General features: G+C 41.1%; 1 protein-coding gene across 1 annotated transcript; it reads left to right on the top strand.

Moving 5' to 3' along the window:
- Nucleotides 1-4,563: 4,563 nt before the first annotated feature.
- Nucleotides 4,564-19,157, top strand: LOC142204425 (NXPE family member 3-like). Its single transcript, XM_075275738.1, has 6 exons — nt 4,564-4,700; nt 4,786-5,296; nt 11,364-11,584; nt 12,103-12,173; nt 16,825-17,040; nt 18,599-19,157. The coding sequence occupies exons 1-6, from the start codon at nt 4,564-4,566 to the stop codon at nt 19,129-19,131; spliced, it is 1,689 nt and encodes a 562-aa protein (XP_075131839.1). The 3' UTR covers nt 19,132-19,157.
- Nucleotides 19,158-20,547: the final 1,390 nt, after the last annotated feature.

Below are 20,547 nucleotides of genomic sequence, written 5' to 3'. Positions count from 1 at the left end.
ATAGGGGAGATCCCTCTGCACTGTGACTACCTTTCAGATATTTGTAGACTGCTATTAAATCTCTTCCACCTCAAGGTAATGAGAGTCTCTTTGTTTGTTTTCTGCACTGTGTGAACTCACCTCATGTCTCTCTGTAGCCCAGAGAAAGCTGCGAGCTGTGCAGAGAGTAATGTGAGGTGTGTCCGGGGTACTCCATGTACTATAATATACCAGTCCTCAGCCCGGCACAGAGCGAGCAGCAATGTGGACCAGAAAACAACTACTCCTATTCTGTGTGGTAGGATTTATAGGAGGGGTAAGTACAGAGGGCGCCATAGTGTACAGGGCTGGGCTGTGATAGCATATACTATGTATATACCGTACTATGTATATACCGTACCATGTATGTACCGTACTATGTATGTGAAGGACTATGTATGTGATGGACTATGTATATACCGTACTATGTATGTACCATACTATGTATGTGATGGACTATGTATATACTGTACTATGTATATACCGTACTATGTATGAGATGGACTAGGTATGTACCATATTATGTATGCACCGTACTATGTATGTGATGGACTATGTGTGTACCGTACTATGTATGTACCGTACTATGTATGTTATTAACTATGTATGTACCGTACTATGTATGCACCGTACTATGTATGTACTGTACTAGGTATGTGAAGGACTATGTATGTATCGTACTATGTATGTGATGGACTATGTATGTACCGTACTATGTATGTTATTAACTATGTATGTACCGTACTATGTATGTACCGTACTATGTATGTACCGTACTATGTATGTTATTAACTATGTATGTACTGTACTAGGTATCTGAAGGACTATGTATGTATCGTACTATGTATGTACCGTACTATGTACCGTACTATGTATGTACCATACTGTGTATGTGATGGACTATGTATGTACCATACTATGTATATACCGTACTATGTATGTACCGTACTATGTATGTACCGTACTATGTATGTACCGTACTATGTATGTGATGGACTATGTATGTACCGTACTATGTATGTGATGGACTATGTATGTACCGTACTATGTACGTGATGGACTATGTATGTACCGTACTATGTATGTTATGGACTATGTATATACCGTACTATGTATGCACCGTACTATGTATGTTATGGACTATGTATGTACCGTACTATGTATGCACCGTACTATGTATGTACCGTACTAGGTATGTGAAGGACTATGTATGTATCGTACTATGTATGTACCGGACTATGTACCGTACTATGTATGTACCATACTATGTATGTGATGGACTATGTATGTACCATACTATGTATGTGATGGACTATGTATGTACCATACTATGTATATACCGTACTATGTATATACCGTACTATGTATGTACCGTACTATGTATGTGATGGACTATGTATGTACCGTACTATGTATATACCGTACTATGTATATACCGTACTATGTATATACCGTACTATGTATGTACCGTACTATGTATGTACTGTACTAAGTATGTGATGGACTATCACACAGCTGCCACACAAGTCACTGACTACACACACAGCCGCCACACAAGTCACTGACTACACACACAGCCGCCACACAAGTTAAAAAAAATCCCATTGACTTGCATTGGGATCGAGATTGGGTTCGAATGAAAAATGATCGGAAATCAGATTTTAAAATCGATCCTGAAAAGTAAAGATCTGCTCAACCCTAGTCTGCATCAAACATGACCCCGAGGCAGCGGGCATACTCCCTAGGAGTAATAGTAAGGCCTGAGACTGCAATGGATATATCAGGGACAGATCTATTAGATGGTGGAAACAGTAGTAGTTCAGTCTTAGAGAGATTTAGTTTCAGATAGAGCGAGGACATGATATTAGAGACAGCAGAGAGACAGTTGCTGGTGTTCTGTATGAGTGCAGGGGTGATGTCCCGGGAAGATGTGTATAATTGGGTGTCATCAGCATAAAGATGGTACCTGAAGCCAAATCTGGCGATGGTTTGTCCAATGGGGGCTGTGTAGAGAGAAAAGAGCAGGGGGCCGAGGACCGAGCCCTGAGGAACCCCAACAGCAAGGGAAAGAGGGGAGGAAACAGAGCCCGCAAATGATACGCTGAAAGTGCGGTCTGAGAGATAAGAGGAGAACCAGGAGAGCGCAGTGTCCATGAGGCCAACTGAGCGGAGCATAGTGAGGAGGAGATGATGGTCAACAGTGTCAAAAGCTGCAGAGAGGTCCAGAAGAATAAGAAGAGAGAAGTCACCATTGGATTTAGCCAGTAGGAGATCATTGGAGACCTTTGTGAGAGCCGTTTCAGTAGAGTGCAGAGCGCGGAAACCAGATTGTAAGGGGTCAAGCAGAGAGTTAGCAGAGAGATAGCGGACTAAACGAGAATAGACCAGGCGTTCCAAGAGTTTAGAGATGAAGGGGAGGTTAGAGACGGGTCGATAGTTAGCAGAACAGGACGGGTCCAGGGAGGGTTTCTTTAATAGCAGGGTTATAACAGCATGCTTGAAGGAGGATGGGAAGATTCCAGAAGAGAGAGAGAGGTTAAATATTTTAGTAAGGTAAGTAGTGACAGCAGGCGACAGAGATTGTAGAAGGTGTGAGGGGAAGGGGTCACTACTGCAGGTTGTAGAGCGAAATGAAGAAAGTAGCTGGGAGACTTCCTCTTCTGTAACAGGTTCAAAAGATGAGAATGGACAGTCTGAAGTGCGGTTGGTGTAGGGGTCCGTACTATGGTAGGTGTGGGAATCAATGCCACTGATTACACACACAGCTGCTGCACAAGTCACTGACTACACACTCTGTACCTGCAATGCACTGGTCTAAGAGTATTACATATTATATTATAGTCTATGGGATCCGTGTCCTATCACTGCACACCGCTTGCCAATGCATTCAGTAGACCGTTCGGGGGGTCCCCATGAAGATTCCCCGAACGGATTACCAAAGGCAGATGTGAACCAGGCCTAATACTTCCTATCAATTTCCTTCTGCCTCACTGTATCTCTCTAATCTCTCCCCACAAAATAGCGACCTTCTCCACCAGCCTGCACTTTTTATACTGCCTGTGGGACAACAGTCCCCTTCCACCTATAGTCCCTTCCTCATGCTTGACTCTCCCCTGCCAGACAGTATGGGTGACCTTGCCTGGTCTCTGAGGTTATGTGATCCCTTCCTCTATGTCTCTCACGTGGTGGCTACGAGGATTTGCTTTGCTTTTGCTTTGCTCATATTCACACTTGATGCACATTTAACAAATGCCTTGCCAGTCTGTATAAATCTAAGTACATAGGTCATTGTGACCTCAAAGTCTGACTCTAAGTCTGCAGATCAGAATTGGACCAGAAGAGAACACAAACCAACTCCTACAAACCTATCCATTGTCTAAGAGAAATGCTTCTCACTATAATCACTATTGTTCTTCTCATACTTGTAAAAACCACTTTACAACCCCAAACCAGCCTTGTCAGTAACAAAATCCTCATCTCTCCCTCTCTCCTACCCCATCTGACTCTCTGCACCGCTACTCACAAACCTGCAGACTTTCCACCCTGGACACAAACAACCCCCCCGGCAGCCTCTCCTACCTACACCTGCTGTCCCTCTCCCGGCTACTCCTTATTTCTGGTGACATATCTCCTAATCCTGAACCACCCCAGCAAATCCCTACTGTCAGCCCTTTCCACACGCCTGGTGTGAGCGCAAGGAACCTCCTACATCTTAAACCTATCTTACCCGCTCCTGCCCCTCCCCCTGTCCTCTCCGCTCATTCTGTATGCAATAAACTTGACTACATCCACGACCTCTTCATCTCTGATAAATTTTGATCTCATGGTCGGTATCCTCAGACACTGCCCCCCTCGCTGCCCTCTCCTATGGAGGTCTTCAATTCTGGCACCCTCCCCGCCCCAACAATAATACGTAATAATAATACAGAGCAGGGCATCCATATTTGCAGATGATAGCATAACTCTATAACACAGTGAGGAGGATAGTAAAATACTAGAGGGGGATCTCTGGTGTGGAGGACGAAGAAAATGGCTACGGGGAGACCTAATAACAATGTACAAGTATAAGAAGGAACAAAGATCTTTCTAATGATCTTTCTACTCCTAAGCCGGTGGCAGTGACAAGGGGACATCCACTACGTCTAGAGCAGGGGTGCCCAATACGTCGATTGCGATCTACCGGTCGATCGCAAAGGACGTATGGGTTAATCGTGAGATGCAGCCAGGGATTCCTGGTGTCTGCTTGTTCACAGTGCATGCTGAGAGTCGACTCTCAGCCTGCACTGTGAACAAGCACTCCGCACACTTGCAGGCCGGGCAGCAGCAGCTCCGGGGGATGACGCGCTCCCCACTCTTAGGGATGGAGGGAGCCGGGGTGCTGCTTGTTCACAGCGCAGGCTGAGAGTCATCTCCGGACACTGGCAGAACCAGGCTCAGTATATAAATACAGTACAAGAACCAGGCTCAGTATAAAAATACAGTACAAGAACCAGGCTCAGTATATATATACAATACTGTTCTTGGGACCCTTCTCTTTGCTCCAAAATGGAGAGCTGCTCTATAAGAGTAGTTTTCATCCTGGTGGACTTGGCACCTCCATGCATTGTATGGGCATCTATTCATTTGTATTGTTTTATATGGTATTACATTAGGGGAAATAAAGAAAATCACAAGGGCGGATGGTTTGTCAAACAGCCAAATGCAACGTTTTCATTCATCTTTATTACTACATGTTCTGATTTTATAATGTTTTTAGTTTATTTTCAGGTATATAACTAGAGATTTAATAGAGAGGTTTAGACCAGGAATCCCTAAGAAGTTCCCACCTCCTCCTCCAATGAACAGAACCAGAACCACAACTTTCGTTCCCAGTGCCATAAAGCAGAATGTCAACAATTTACTTAGACTGATAGATTGGCCCAGTCCTCCATCTGCTATCATACACTTGAACTTCTCCACCAGTCCTACCAAGTCTAGTTACCATTTGCTGAATCCACGGAAAGTATATCAAACTGGAGAGAAGGTGGAAGTGATCATCACAGCTCGGGATCACAATGGCCAACCTAAAACGTATGGTGGAGACTTCTTTCGGGCCAAACTTCACTCACCAGATCTTAAAGCCGGAGTGACAGGACAGGTGAAGGGCTATAATAATGGAAGCTACTTGGTGATATTCCTTCTTCCATGGCCAGGAAAAGCTCAAGTCCAGATCAGACTCATTCACGCCAGTGAAGCTGTTGATGTTCTGAAAAGGAAGCGCGAGGATTCACCAGGAAAGGTAAAAAGATCAAAGAGATCAATAAAGTCATAACAGACAGTAAGAGAGCATTTCCCTCTATGTACAAGAATATAACTACTATAATACTACCTCCAATGTACAAGAATATAACTACTATAATACTACTCCTATGTACAAGAATATAACTACTATAATACTACTCCTATGTACAAGAATATAACTACTATAATACTACTCCTATGTACAAGAATATAACTACTATAATACTACTCCTATGTACAAGAATATAACTACTATAATATTACTCCTATGTACAAGAATATAACTACTATAAATACTGCTCCTATGTACAAGAATATAACTACTATAATACTACCTCCAATGTACAAGAATATAACTACTATAATACTACTCCTATGTACAAGAATATAACTACTATAATACTACTCCTATGTACAAGAATATAACTACTATAATACTACTCCTATGTACAAGAATATAACTACTATAATATTACTCCTATGTACAAGAATATAACTACTATAATACTACTCCTATGTACAAGAATATAATTACTATAATACTACTCCTATGTACAAGAATATAACTACTATAATACTACTCCTATGTACAAGAATATAACTACTATAATATTACTCCTATGTACAAGAATATAACTAATATAATATTACTCCTATGTACAAGAATATAACTACTATAATACTGCTCCTATGTACAAGAATATAACTACTATAAATACTGCTCCTATGTACAAGAATATAACTACTATAATACTGCTCCTATGTACAAGAATATAACTACTATAATACTACTCCTATGTACAAGAATATAACTACTATAATACTACCTCCTATGTACAAGAATATAACTACTATAATACTGCTCCTATGTACAAGAATATAACTACTATAATACTACTCCTATGTACAAGAATATAACTACTATAATACTACCTCCTATGTACAAGAATATAACTACTATAATACTACTCCTATGTACAAGAATATAACTACTATAATACTACTCCTATGTACAAGAATATAACTACTATAATACTACTCCTATGTACTAGAATATAACTACTATAATACTGCTCCTATGTACAAGAATATAACTACCATAATACTACCTCCTATGTACAAGAATATAACTACTATAATACTACTCCTATGTCCTATGTACCTGAATATAACTACTATAATACTACTCCTATGTACAAGAATATAACTACTATAATACTGCTCCTATGTACAAGAATATAACTACTATAATACTACCTCCTATGTACAAGAATATAACTACTATAATACTGCTCCTACAGTTAGGGTCAGAAATATTTTGTTATTTTAGCTGTTTACTAAAACATGTTCAGAAATACAATTATATATATAATATGGGCTGAAAGTGCACACTCCCAGCTGCAATATGAGAGTTTCCACATCCAAATCGGAGAAAGGGTTTAGGAATCATAGCTCTGTAATGCATAGCCTCCTCTTTTTCAAGGGACCAAAAGTAATTGGACAATGGACTTTAAGGGCTGCAATTAACTCTGAAGGCGTCTCCCTCGTAAACCTGTAATCAATGAAGTAGTTAAAAGGTCTGGGGTTGATTCCAGGTGTGTGGTTTTGCATTTGGAAGCTGTTGCTGTGACCAGACAACATGCGGTCAAAGGAACTCTCAATTAAGGTGAAGCAGAACATCCTGAGGCTGAAAAAAAAGAAAAGAGAGATAGCAGACATGCTTGGAGTAGCAAAATCAACAGTCGGGTACATTCTAAGAAAAAAGGAATTGACTGGTGAGCTTGGGAACTCAAAAAGGCCTGGGCGTCCATGGATGACAACAGTGGTGGATGATCGCCGCATACTGTCTTTGGTCAAGAAGAACCCGTTCACAACATCAACTGAAGTCCAGAACACTCTCAGTGAAGTAGGTGTATCTGTCTCTAAGTCAACAGTAAAGAGAAGACTCCATGAAAGTAAATGCAAAGGGTTCACATCTAGATGCAAACCATTCATCAATTCCAAAAATAGACAGGCCAGAGTTAAATTTGCTGAAAAACACCTCAAGAAGCCAGCTCAGTTCTGGAAAAGTATTCTATGGACAGATGAGACAAAGATCAACCTGTACCAGAATGATGGGAAGAAAAAAGTTTGGAGAAGAAAGGGAACGGCACATGATCCAAGGCACACCACATCCTCTGTAAAACATGGTGGAGGCAACGTGATGGCATGGGCATGCATGGCTTTCAATGGCACTGGGTCACTTGTGTTTATTGATGACATAACAGCAGACAAGAGTAGCCGGATTAATTCTGAAGTGTACCGGGATATACTTTCAGCCCAGATTCAGCCAAATGCTGCCAAGTTGATCAGACGGTGCTTCATAGTACAGATGGACAATGACCCCAAGCATACAGCCAAAGCTACCCAGGAGTTCATGAGTGCAAAAAAGTGGAACATTCCGCAATGGCCAAGTCAATCACCAGATCTTAACCCAATTGAGCATGCATTTCACTTGCTCAAATCCAGACTTAAGACAGAAAGACCCACAAACAAGCAAGACCTGAAGGCTGCGGCTGTAAAGGCCTGGCAAAGCATTCAGAAGGAGGAAACCCAGCGTTTGGTGATGTCCATGGGTTCCAGACTTAAGGCAGTGATTGCCTCCAAAGGATTCGCAACAAAATATTGAAAATAAAAATATTTTGTTTGGGTTATGTTTATTTGTCCAATTACTTTTGAGCTCCTAAAATGTGGAGTGTTTGTAAAGAAATGTGTACAATTCCTACATTTTCTATCAGATATTTTTGTTCAACCCTTCAAATTAAACGTTACAATCTGCACTTGAATTCTGTTGTAGAGGTTTCATTTCAAAACCAATGTGGTGGCATGCAGAGCCCAACTCACGAAAATTGTGTCACTGTCCAAATATTTCTGGCCCTAACTGTATGTTCAAGAATATAACTACTATAATACTGTTCCTATGTACAAGAATATAACTACTATAATACTGCTCCTATGTACAAGAATATAACTACTATAATACTACTCCTATGTACAAGAATATAACTACTATAATACTGTTCCCATGTACAAGAATATAACTACTATAATACTACCTCCTATGTACAAGAATATAACTATTATAATACTACTCCTATGTACAAGAATATAACTATTATAATACTACTCCTATGTACAAGAATATAACTACTATAATACTACTCCTATGTACAAGAATATAACTACTATAATACTGCTCCTATGTACAAGAATATAACTACTATATTTACTACTCCTATGTACAAGAATATAACTACTATAATACTGCTCCTATGTACAAGAATATAACTACTATAATACTACTCCTATGTACAAGAATATAACTACTATAATACTGCTCCTATGTACAAGAATATAACTACTATAATACTACTCCTATGTACAAGAATATAACTACTATAATACTGCTCCTATGTACAAGAATATAACTACTATAATACTACTCCTATGTACAAGAATATAACTGCTATAATACTACTCCTATGTACAAGAATATAACTACTATAATACTGCTCCTATGTACAAGAATATAACTACTATAATACTACTCCTATGTACAAGAATATAACTACTATAATACTGCTCCTATGTACAAGAATATAACTACTATAATACTACTCCTATGTACAAGAATATAACTGCTATAATACTACTCCTATGTACAAGAATATAACTACTATAATACTACTCCTATGTACAAGAATATACCTACTATAATACTACTCCTATGTACAAGAATATAACTACTATAATACTACTCCTATGTACAAGAATATAACTACTATAATACTGCTCCTATGTACAAGAATATAACTACTATAATACTGCTCCTATGTACAAGAATATAACTACTATAATACTACTTCTATGTACAAGAATATAACTACTATAATACTGCTCCTATGTTCAAGAATATAACTACTATAATACTGCTCCTGTGTACAAGAATATAACTACTATAATACTACTCCTATGTACAAGAATATAACTACTATAATACTGCTCCTATGTACAAGAATATAACTACTATAATACTGCTCCTATGTACAAGAATATAACTACTATAATACTGCTCCTATGTACAAGAATATAACTACTATAATACTACTCCTATGTACAAGAATATAACTACTATAATACTGCTCCTATGTACAAGAATATAACTACTATAATACTACTCCTATGTACAAGAATATAACTACTATAATACTGCTCCTATGTACAAGAATATAACTACTATAATACTACTCCTATGTACAAGAATATAACTGCTATAATACTACTCCTATGTACAAGAATATAACTACTATAATACTGCTCCTATGTACAAGAATATAACTACTATAATACTGCTCCTATGTACAAGAATATAACTACTATAATACTGTTCCTATGTACAAGAATATAACTACTATAATACTGCTCCTATGTACAAGAATATAACTACTATAATACTACTCCTATGTACAAGAATATAACTATTATAATACTACTCCTATGTACAAGAATATAACTACTATAATACTACTCCTATGTACAAGAATATAACTACTATAATACTGCTCCTATGTACAAGAATATAACTACTATATTTACTACTCCTATGTACAAGAATATAACTACTATAATACTGCTCCTATGTACAAGAATATAATTACTATAATACTACTCCTATGTACAAGAATATAACTACTATAATATTACTCCTATGTACAAGAATATAACTACTATAATACTACTCCTATGTACAAGAATATAACTACTATAATACTGCTCCTATGTACAAGAATATAACTACTATAATACTACTCCTATGTACAAGAATATAACTGCTATAATACTACTCCTATGTACAAGAATATAACTACTATAATACTACTCCTATGTACAAGAATATACCTACTATAATACTACTCCTATGTACAAGAATATAACTACTATAATACTGCTCCTATGTACAAGAATATAACTACTATAATACTGCTCCTATGTACAAGAATATAACTACTATAATACTGCTCCTATGTACAAGAATATAACTACTATAATACTACTCCTATGTACAAGAATATAACTACTATAATACTACCTCCTATGTACAAGAATATAACTACTATAATACTGCTCCTATGTACAAGAATATAACTACTATAATACTACTCCTATGTACAAGAATATAACTACTATAATACTACCTCCTATGTACAAGAATATAACTACTATAATACTGCTCCTATGTACAAGAATATAACTACTATAATACTGCTCCTATGTACAAGAATATAACTACTATAATACTACTCCTATGTACAATAATATAACTACTATAATACTACCTCCTATGTACAAGAATATAACTACTATAATACTATACTAATTCTCGCGTTTAAACGCGCATGCGCATCGGCGCCTTTCCTATAGGCTGACGGCCTTCCAATTGATAATGGGGGAGTTACGGAGTAGAGACCTATGTGCGTCTGCGCATAGGCTTGTCCCCCATTGGCCGTATCTCCGTGCTTCTCTCTATACACGGATTAGAAGCACGGAGACACTTTTTTACGCTGCTCTAAGGAAGAATGGGCTGTATCTGCGCATGAGCATCGGCCCTCTATCAATTGGTTCAAGAGGACTGGTGGCAGTTCTCATTCTGGTCCTCTTGGTCCATATGAATATTTATGGAGGGCATTGTCGGCTTTTCTATTGGCTAAATTTTGTATTCACTCCAGGGGTTTTCCCTTATGCCTGATTGTTTCAATGGTATTTAAACCTGCTGTTCTGTTTATTTGAGATTGCATCTTGAGGCTTGAGAAAGCGCACCTAGCTGCGCGAAACGGCACTTGCCTACTTATGCTGTTTTCCCTCCATGCACAAATTGTTTTTAAAGATATGCTACTCTAATAAAGAAGTCTTTTATGAAGATGAGCCTTGATGTGGATGAGTGCCCTTCCAATTTTTCTACAATTGTTTCATAGATGAGAATCTTCTCATGTTTTCTTCCTTGGTAAGTCTTATTCTCTTGTTCCCAGGTTTATTTTAATGGATATTTCCAGTTTAATGGCACCAGTGAGGTCATGGAGTGTAACCTGGAGTTGCCAGGACATGACGTGTGCACATATAAGGACCCCGTCAGTGGTAACACCTGGTACTGTGTGCGACCGCAGAAGCTTCCGTGTTACTCCTTGCTCTATCACTCCACAGGTGGATACCGCAAAGTAACCAACAAGCTGGAGGACTCTCTACTGAGCGAGTGAGTGTAGGTAACATAAGCCTAATATAATAGTGCCCTCACATGTTCTATGTAATGCTCCTTCATGTTTTAATAAATGGAAACAAAGATTTAGAAAACTAATCCTAAAGTTTTGAAGATGTTGTTGATGTCCCCTATTGCGTTAGAGCGTGGAATGGCAATTGAGCTACCACCATGTACCCCAAGGGAGATCCTTGAGAGAAAATCTGCCCTCCTATCCTGCAATTTCAGAGCTGTACCCATGACAGCTGCCCACACCCTGATTATGACCCTTCAATGGGGCTAGACAGTGTATACAACCGTGGCATTAATGGTGGAACCCAATGCTTAGTCTGGGCTTTCTACCATGGGTTGCAAAGCTAAGACTCTGTACTCATCCATGAACATCCCTCACAGGAGACGACCATCCCTCTGAGGCCACCATATAATACAGCTCCCCTGCAGTGCACTATAAAACCTGTATTATAATATGTTTAGTTTAGTTCCTTCATATGTAACCCTTTATTGTCTTCTTCCAGCTCTGTCACCAACAAGATTATCTTTGGATCGGTCCCTCCAATTAATGTCACATCTGACAACAGCTCAGTAGGTAAGAGCCCATTGGGATATGTAATGCCAGGACAATGGTCTGCACCCAATACTACACCCCCAGGCATAGTGATGGCCATTACCTTCTCTTCCATGATCCTGTTTAGGTATTTCTTCCGTACTTCTGACCTGTGTCAGTACATCTTCGTATACATGTCTTCCAGTAGGTCTTAGATATGTTCCAGTGTTGTCCTCCGGTCAATTGGCTGTAACATCAACCTTTTTCTTGGCTTCCCTAACTGCTGGATACATGCTGCTATTAGACAAAATTCAGACTAACTACTGATTCAGGTTTTCAATCTCCGAAAGCTCTGGTACCCTCAGACTCTCATGCTCAGCACGATGCCAACAAGGATAGGACCATTGCCCTCAAGCTGTTTGCTGCATCTCATCCTCAAGTTAAGGGTCATAGTTTCCTCTTCCTCTCAGAGGAGACCTCACAGGTTGTCCATCCTTCAGAAGAAAACTCTTGCATTGGAACTTCTGAGGGACTTTGCTAGGCCCAAAGTGTGCATCCACTCAACAAGCATCGAACTTCTCTAGTTGGCAGCACCAACAAGCATCAAGAAGATGTCCTGGCAGAAGACATCTTCTGGAATCACCAGTTGCTCCTGCTGCTGCCACAACTTCCTTCCCACTGGGGCACAGGGCTTTGCGGTCTTCTTGCATGGTCTTCATGCCTGTTCCCACCATCAGTCCATGACCCTGGCAACCAAGCAATCGTCGCACTGTCTAATCCTCCACTTATTTTTCCATTTTCTCCTATTGCCCAAGATGGTTCGCCCATCTCTTGCAGTGTACTTGCCCTCTGATGCCCTTGAGTGTCGAGTTTGGACTGGCACTTTCTGACCTGTAGCTGTTTTGTAAGTCTGGGAAGACTAGACATCTACTTGGCACCAAATTATGACATGAAGGTGGGGATAATAGTGTGTAAGTTATCAGTGTGTAAGTTATCAGTTATTTGGGTAGTAATTCAAGGGAAAAACAATGATAAGGACATCATACTAGGCGTTTATTACAGACCACCAGGACAGACAGAAGACATGGATGAGATTTTTTCACAGCAAATGACCACGCTCTCAAAGAAACATGAAATAGTGATCATGGGAGACTTCAATTACCCTGACATTCATTGGGAAACCCACACAGCCAAGAGTAAAGGCTCCATCAAATTTTTATCCTCTCTAGCAGACAACTTCATTGCCCAGCTAGTAGAAGAAAACACGAGAGGAACATCCATTTTGGACCTAGTCCTAACCAACAAAGAGCACATGGTTGAGGGACTACGGGTAGCAGGGACACTGGGATTCAGCGATCATGCTATACTTGAGTTTGGGGTTGCAAGAAGAAGAAGACCTGAGAAGACACAGACTTCAAGGCTTGACTTTAACAGGGCAGACTTCAAGAGCCTGAAGGCAAGGGTTAGCAGAATTCCATGGTGCAAAATTCTTAAGCACAAAAATGCACATGAAGGGTGGGAAATCTTCCGTAGGGAAATCATTAAAGCACAGGAACTAACAATACCTAGAAGGAAGAAAAATGGGAAGCACCTAAAAATATCAGGATGGATGACCAAAAAATTACATAACCTGCTAAAAAGGAAGAAGGAAACATACAAAAAGTGGAAGATGGGAACTATACCTAAGGAAGAGTACACAGCAGTCTGCAGACTCTGCAAGACAAGCATCAAAGGAGCTAAGGCTGAACACGAATTGAAGCTTGCAAAAGAGGCAAAGAGTAAGGTAAAAGGATTTTGGGGATATGTTAAAAGCAAAAGAAAAGTGAAGGAGACCATTGGAGTCCTGAAGAATGACAAAGGAGAAACAGTTAACATGGTGGAACAGCAGGTGGAGCTACTAAATTCATATTTTGTATCCGTCTTCTCCCAAGAAACTAATGGAAATATCGACATTAATGGTGATGGAGATGAGGGGAAGGAGGACTCCAAGCTGACTATAAGCAAAGGTCTGGTAAGAGAGCACTTAGCCAAGTTACAGGAAACCAAGTCCCCAGGACCAGATGATTTACACCCTAGAGTCCTGAAAGAGATAGCAGAGGAAATAACAGAACCACTTGCTATAATCTTCGGTAAGTCATGGGAAACAGGAGTGGTCCCTTTAGATTGGAAAAGGGCAAATGTTGTCCCCATCTACAAAAAGGGGAAAAGGGACGATCCAGGAAATTACAGGCCGGTAAGTCTGACCTCGATAGCAGGAAAAATCTTTGAGCAAATTGTCAAGGAACATTTACTTCGGTACCTGGATGGGAAGGCATTAATTAACCAGAGCCAGCACGGCTTTAGGACCAATAAATCTTGTCAGACTAACCTGATTTCCTTCTACAACAAAATCACTGAATGGTTGGACCAAGGGAATGCCGTGGACATAGTATATCTTGACTTCAGTAAGGCATTTGATAAAGTATCACATAACCTTCTTATTGAAAAAATGATTAAGTATGGCTTTGACAAAAAATCAGTTAGGTGGATTCACAACTGGCTTAATGATCGGGCACAACAAGTAATACTAAATGGCTACACATCGAACTGGAAGAAAGTCAAAAGCGGGGTGCCGCAGGGCTCTGTTCTGGGCCCAGTACTTTTTAATATCTTTATAAATGATCTGGACAATGGAATTATTGGGGAACTCATAAAATTTGCAGATGATACGAAGATAGGAGGAATAGCCAACACTAGAGAGGAGAGAGAGTGTATTCAAAAGGACTTAGACACACTGGAACAATGGGCTGAGGCGAACAAAATGGTATTTAACAGGGACAAATGCAAAGTTCTACATCTGGGTAACAGAAATGTAAAAAACATATATAGTATGGGAGGAATAGAACTAAGTGATAGCATAGGGGAAAAGGACTTGGGCATAATAGTAGATCACAAATTCAACATGAGCCAACAGTGCGGTGCTGCTGCAAAAAAGGCTAATAAAATTCTGGGATGTATTAAGACAAGCATTGAATCTAGATGAAGAGAGGTCATTATTCCGCTGTACTCTTCCCTGGTCAGACCACACCTGGAATACTGTGTACAGTTCTGGGCGCCTCAATTCAAGAAAGACATCGATATATTGGAGCAAGTCCAGAGAAGAGCAACCAAAATGGTGGAAGGTCTGCAAACCATGTCCTATGAGGAGCGGCTAAAAGAACTGGGATTGTTTAGTTTGCAGAAGAGAAGGCTGAGGGGAGATTTAATAGCAGTCTACAAATATCTGAAAGGTAGTCACAGTGCAGAGGGATCTCCCCTATTCTCATTAGCACAAGGAAGTACAAGAAGCAATGGGATGAAACTAAAGGGAAAGAGATACAGATTAGACATTAGGAAAAACTTTCTGACAGTGAGGGTAGTGAGAGAGTGGAATAGACTGCCACGGGAGGTGGTGGGCGCTCCATCAATGGAAATCTTCAAGCGGAATCTGGATAAACATATAGCTGGGATGATTTAGGAAAACCTGCACTCGCAGGGGGTTGGAGCCGATGGCCCTTGAGGTCCCTTCCAACTCTACCATAAGAATAAGAATAAGAAAACACATTGCTCGGGGACAGATATTTCTTCTAAATTACGTTCACTTCCAGAATTCTTTATAGCAGGGTGTTCACACTTTTTCAACATGCGAGCTACTTATAAAATGACCAAGTCTAAGGGCCAGTGGTTAGCACTGCAGCCTTGCAGCGCTGGAGTCCTGGTGTTCAAATCCCGCCAAGGGCATAAAACCATCTGCAAGGAGTTTGTATGTTCTCCCCGTGTTTGCATGAATTTCCATCCCATATTCCAAAAAAGACATAATGATAGGGAAAAATGTACATTGTGAGCTCTATGTGGGGCTCACAATCTACATTTTAAAAAAAATAAATAAATAAAATGACCAAGTCAAAAGATCTACTACCCACTTCTTGTGGGCGGGGCCTGGGCCGCAGCATTGTCAGATTGACATCGGATCCCGGAGAGGTGAGTAACATTGTTTATTATGTTCTCTCACCTCCCCTGGGGCTCCGATTATTATAGTCAGGGGTCCAAAAAGACGCCCGAATATAATAATAGCGGTAGTGGGATCGTGGCCTGGCCCGCGCCTATTCACTATGGCCTATAGTACAAGGGGAAGCGGGGGCGGCAGTGATCAGGTCCGGGGAGATTGGTAAATGGGCACAATGTGACAAATGACTGCCACAAATAGCTACAAAAAATTATTTTTGCACAGAAAGTGCCCTGTACAGTGACCGGTGCCCCATAGTGTTCTCAACATTAATACTTACCCCCCCAAACTCCTCCATAGTGCACCTACCTGTTCCCTTAAGTGTCCTTGAAGTTATACAGGGCTGAGGCCCAATCTGCTTGGGACTATTTGGTAATTGACCTGTAAATCAAAACAGATGGATTACCAATCCATGTACCCTATAGGTTGTGATCAGGGGCAGAGCTATGGGGGGGCCACTGGGGCATGTTGGGGAGGGGGGTGCCAAGAAGCCACTTATATGCAAACTGAGACTTTTTACCCGGGATGAAGGAAAGTCTAGTTCTCGCTGTGATACTGTACTTATGTTATCAATGTATTCTCATCCCATGGATAATATTCATTACACGACTGTCCAGGTAGAAGTTACTTTTTTCACTTTTCATTGGTCATCACTCCATTGTCTTGTAGGACTCACCTCCAACCTCTCCACCTGTGGTCTTGGCCAGGAATCTCGGCAGCCCTCCGGGTTCTATTATGGTGATCTCTGGACATCGCTCACATGTTTGGGCCGCCATTTCCGTCAGCCTGGGGATGCTCTCACCTGCCTAAGAGGGAAAGACATCCACATGATCGGAGACTCAACTCTACGCCAGTGGTTTGACTACCTGGAGGGATTTATTCCCAGTAAGACGTTCTCCTCACCAGCCAGACTTCACTTATAATATTTTTTTCTACTTATTGAGCTTTTTTATCTTCTTACATCTATAATAACATTATTGAATAGATTTATGTCGGTCTCTTGTATGTCTGCACCCAAGCAGGGTCAGACTGGCCCACCAGAGTACCAAGGCTGGACACTGATAATAGAAGAACCCTGTACAAAAAAATACTGTGGTTCCCATATTCCCTATATATACAATACTGTGAAAAGTTTTAGACATGTCTGGAGAACTAAGCACATAACTTCTTTGGATGTAGCCTTGCTCCAATCCTTCTGTCTCTTCATATAAGCCCATGTTCATGAGCCCTGAATTTTTGTCACTTTCCTTTCTAAAAGATATAACCATTATATTTTTCAATTCACATGGCTGTATGGGGCTTATTTTCTGTCAGACAAATTGCACTTCTTATTAACACTAGAGATGGGCAAACCTCTCAAAATTAGTTTTGTTTCGGATTCGGGTTGTTCGGGTCCAAGATTCACTTTGGGTAGAAAAGGTTGGTATGAGTCACACCTTAAATTAGGTTAATGCATAGTGTACAACAACGTTTAGGGCTCCTAGGAACCTGTCTATAAAACATAGTGTAGAACACTCTTAGGACTCCTAGGAACCTATCTATAATACATAGTGTAGAACACTCTTAGGACTCCTAGGAACCTATCTATAAAACACAGTATAGAACACTCTTAGGGCTCCTAGGAACCTATCTATAAAACATAGTGTAGAACACTCTTACGGCTCCTAGGAACCTATCTATAAAACATAGTGTAGAATACTCTTAGGACTCCTAGGAACCAATCTATAAAACATAGTGTAGAATACTCTTAGGACTCCTAGGAGCCTATCTATAAAACATAGTGTAGAATACTCTTAGGGCTCCTAGGAACCTGTCTATAAAACATAGTGTAGAACACTCTTAGGACTCCTAGGAACCTATCTATAAAACATAGTGTAGAACACTCTTAGGACTCCTAGGAACCTATCTATAAAACATAGTGTAGAACACTCTTAGGTCTCCTAGGAACCTATCTATAATACATAGTGTAGAACACTCTTAGGACTCCTAGGAACCTATCTATAAAACATAGTGTAGAATACTCTTAGGACTCCTAGGAACCTATCTATAATACATACTGTAGAACACTCTTAGGACTCCTAGGAACCTATCTATAATACATAGTGTAGAACACTCTTAGGACTCCTAGGAACCTATCTATAATACATAGTGTAGAATACTCTTAGGGCTCCTAGGAACCTATCTATAAAACATAGTGTACTATTTTCCTTACAACCATGAAATAAGGGAGGTGGAGTGTAAGTAATGGCTTGTCTTGGTGAAGTTGAGGTTGGGAATGGTTTGAAGCCAGCACCGGAAGAAGACGCAAAGAGAGGCCGTTCCTGAAGAAGATGGAGGTGGCGCTGCAGAGTTCTCTCTGTGTGTTTCCACAGTAAATAATTCCTAAAAACTTTATATATAGAAGTCGTGTGTCTAAGGTAACACAAGTTTTCTTCTTCTGCAGGTCTACAGAGGATAGACTTACATGTGGACTATCATTCAGGACCTCTGATAGCTGTAGAACCCAATGCTGGTCTGGTCATGAGATGGCGTCACCATGGATTACCTTTAAGGACTATTAAGTTAAGGATGTCCGACCTCCGCTATGATGCAGCTCACCTGGCTGGGATTAGTGGAGGACCTCATACGGTGATCGTACTGACCCTATGGGCTCATTTCGCCTCCTTCCCTGTGAGGTTTTACTTAGAACGTCTGGAGAGAGTCCGTGAGGCCGTCTCAGATCTGCTTTTTCGAAGCCCGGAGACGACGGTGATCATCAAATCAGCTAATACGGGTTATAAGTCAATACATACCAGTGATTGGTTGTCTCTCCAGCTGGACATCTTACTGAGGGCAATGTTTAAGGGTATGGGGGTGATAATCCTGGATGTCTGGGACATGACATCCTGCCACTATCTTCCAGACAGCATCCACCCAGGACCCCCAGTCATCAAGAACGAGGTGGACCTTATGTTGTCTTATATATGTCCAAAATGACTGAGAGGACACTTAGAAACATAGAAGATCCACATCAGAAACCCCCCGGTCCCCCTAGTCTGCCCTTATTACCATTTAGGATGTGTCTATCCCAGCCATACTTATATTCACTTACTGTAGATTTCCCAATCAGATCTGCTGGAGGTTTGTTCCAAGTCTCAACTACTCAAGTGGAATAATATTTCCTGACATTACTTCTGATCTTCCCCCCAACTAATTTCAGATTATGCCCCTTGTTCTTGTGGTTTTCTCTCCAGAATCTTATTTATACCTATGACATATGTAAAGGTTTCCATCATGTCCCCCCTTCCCCTTGTATTTGATAACTGCCATGTGTCACGTTATATGGCAAGAACTTTGGGAAACTTTAACTTACCAAAGATTTTGAGATTTTCATGACACTGGTAGTAAATTGTGTTTGATATTTTCTGTATTTATAGTGTTGGAATAATAATAATACGTTTTATCTATATAGCACCAACATATTTCACTGCACTTTACAATTTGTAGGGATCAAGTACAGACAAAAAGATACATTACAGAGTAATAGTCGCTTCACACAATGGGACTGAGGGCCCTGCTCACAAGAGCTTACAATCTATGAGGTAGAGGGGGTGACACAACAGGTAGCAGGGGCGGCATAGGAGGTAGCAAGGCGGCATAGGAGGTAGAAGGGGCGACATAGGAGGTATCAGGGGCGACATAGGAGGTATCAGGGGCGACATAGGAGGTAGCAGGGGCGACATAGGAGGAAGCAGGGGCGACATAGGAGGTAGCAGGGGCGACATAGGAGGTAGCAGGGGCGACATAGGAGGTAGAAGGGGCGACATAGGAGGTATCAGGGGCGACATAGGAGGTATCAGGGGCGACATAGGAGGTAGCAGGGGCGACATAGGAGGAAGCAGGGGCGACATAGGAGGTAGCAGGGGCGACATAGGAGGTAGCAGGGGCGGCATAGGAGGCAGCAGGGGCGGCATAGGAGGTAGCAGGGGCGACATAGGAGGAAGCAGGGGCGACATAGGAGGTAGCAGGGGGGACATCGGAGGTAGCAGAGGCGGCATAGGAGGTAGCAGGGGCGGCATAGGAGGTAGCAGGGGCGGCATAGAAGGCAGCAGGGGCGGCATAGAAGGCAGCAGGGGCGGCATAGGAGGTAGCAGGGGCGGCATAGGAGGTAGCAGGGGCGACATAGGAGGTAACAGGGGCGGCATAGAAGGCAGCAGGGGCGGGCATAGGAGGTAGCAGGGGCGGGCATAGGAGGTAGCAGGGCGGCATAGGAGGTAGCAGGGGCGGCATAGGAGGTAGCAGGGGCGGCATAGAAGGCAGCAGGGGCGACATAGGAGGTAGCAGGGGCGACATAGGAGGTAGCAGGGGCGACATAGGAGGTAGCAGGGGCGACATAGGAGGTAACAGGGGCGG

This window comes from Leptodactylus fuscus, chromosome 5 (genome assembly GCF_031893055.1).
Source record: "Leptodactylus fuscus isolate aLepFus1 chromosome 5, aLepFus1.hap2, whole genome shotgun sequence".
Taxonomy (NCBI): domain Eukaryota; kingdom Metazoa; phylum Chordata; class Amphibia; order Anura; family Leptodactylidae; genus Leptodactylus; species Leptodactylus fuscus.
Note: the sequence above shows the minus strand (reverse complement) of the source record. Positions and strands in the feature narration are given on the sequence as shown.

What these genes read in the sequence shown, in the direction of transcription:
- LOC142204425 (XM_075275738.1), top strand. Translation starts at nt 4,564, where the DNA reads ATGGAGAGCTGCTCTATAAGAGTAGTTTTCATCCTGGTGGACTTGGCA. An exon ending in GAAAATCACAAGGGCGGATG is followed by an intron (nt 4,701 to 4,785) that starts GTTTGTCAAACA and finishes GTTTATTTTCAG; the next exon opens with GTATATAACTAGAGATTTAA. An exon ending in ATCTGACAACAGCTCAGTAG is followed by an intron (nt 12,174 to 16,824) that starts GTAAGAGCCCAT and finishes ATTGTCTTGTAG; the next exon opens with GACTCACCTCCAACCTCTCC.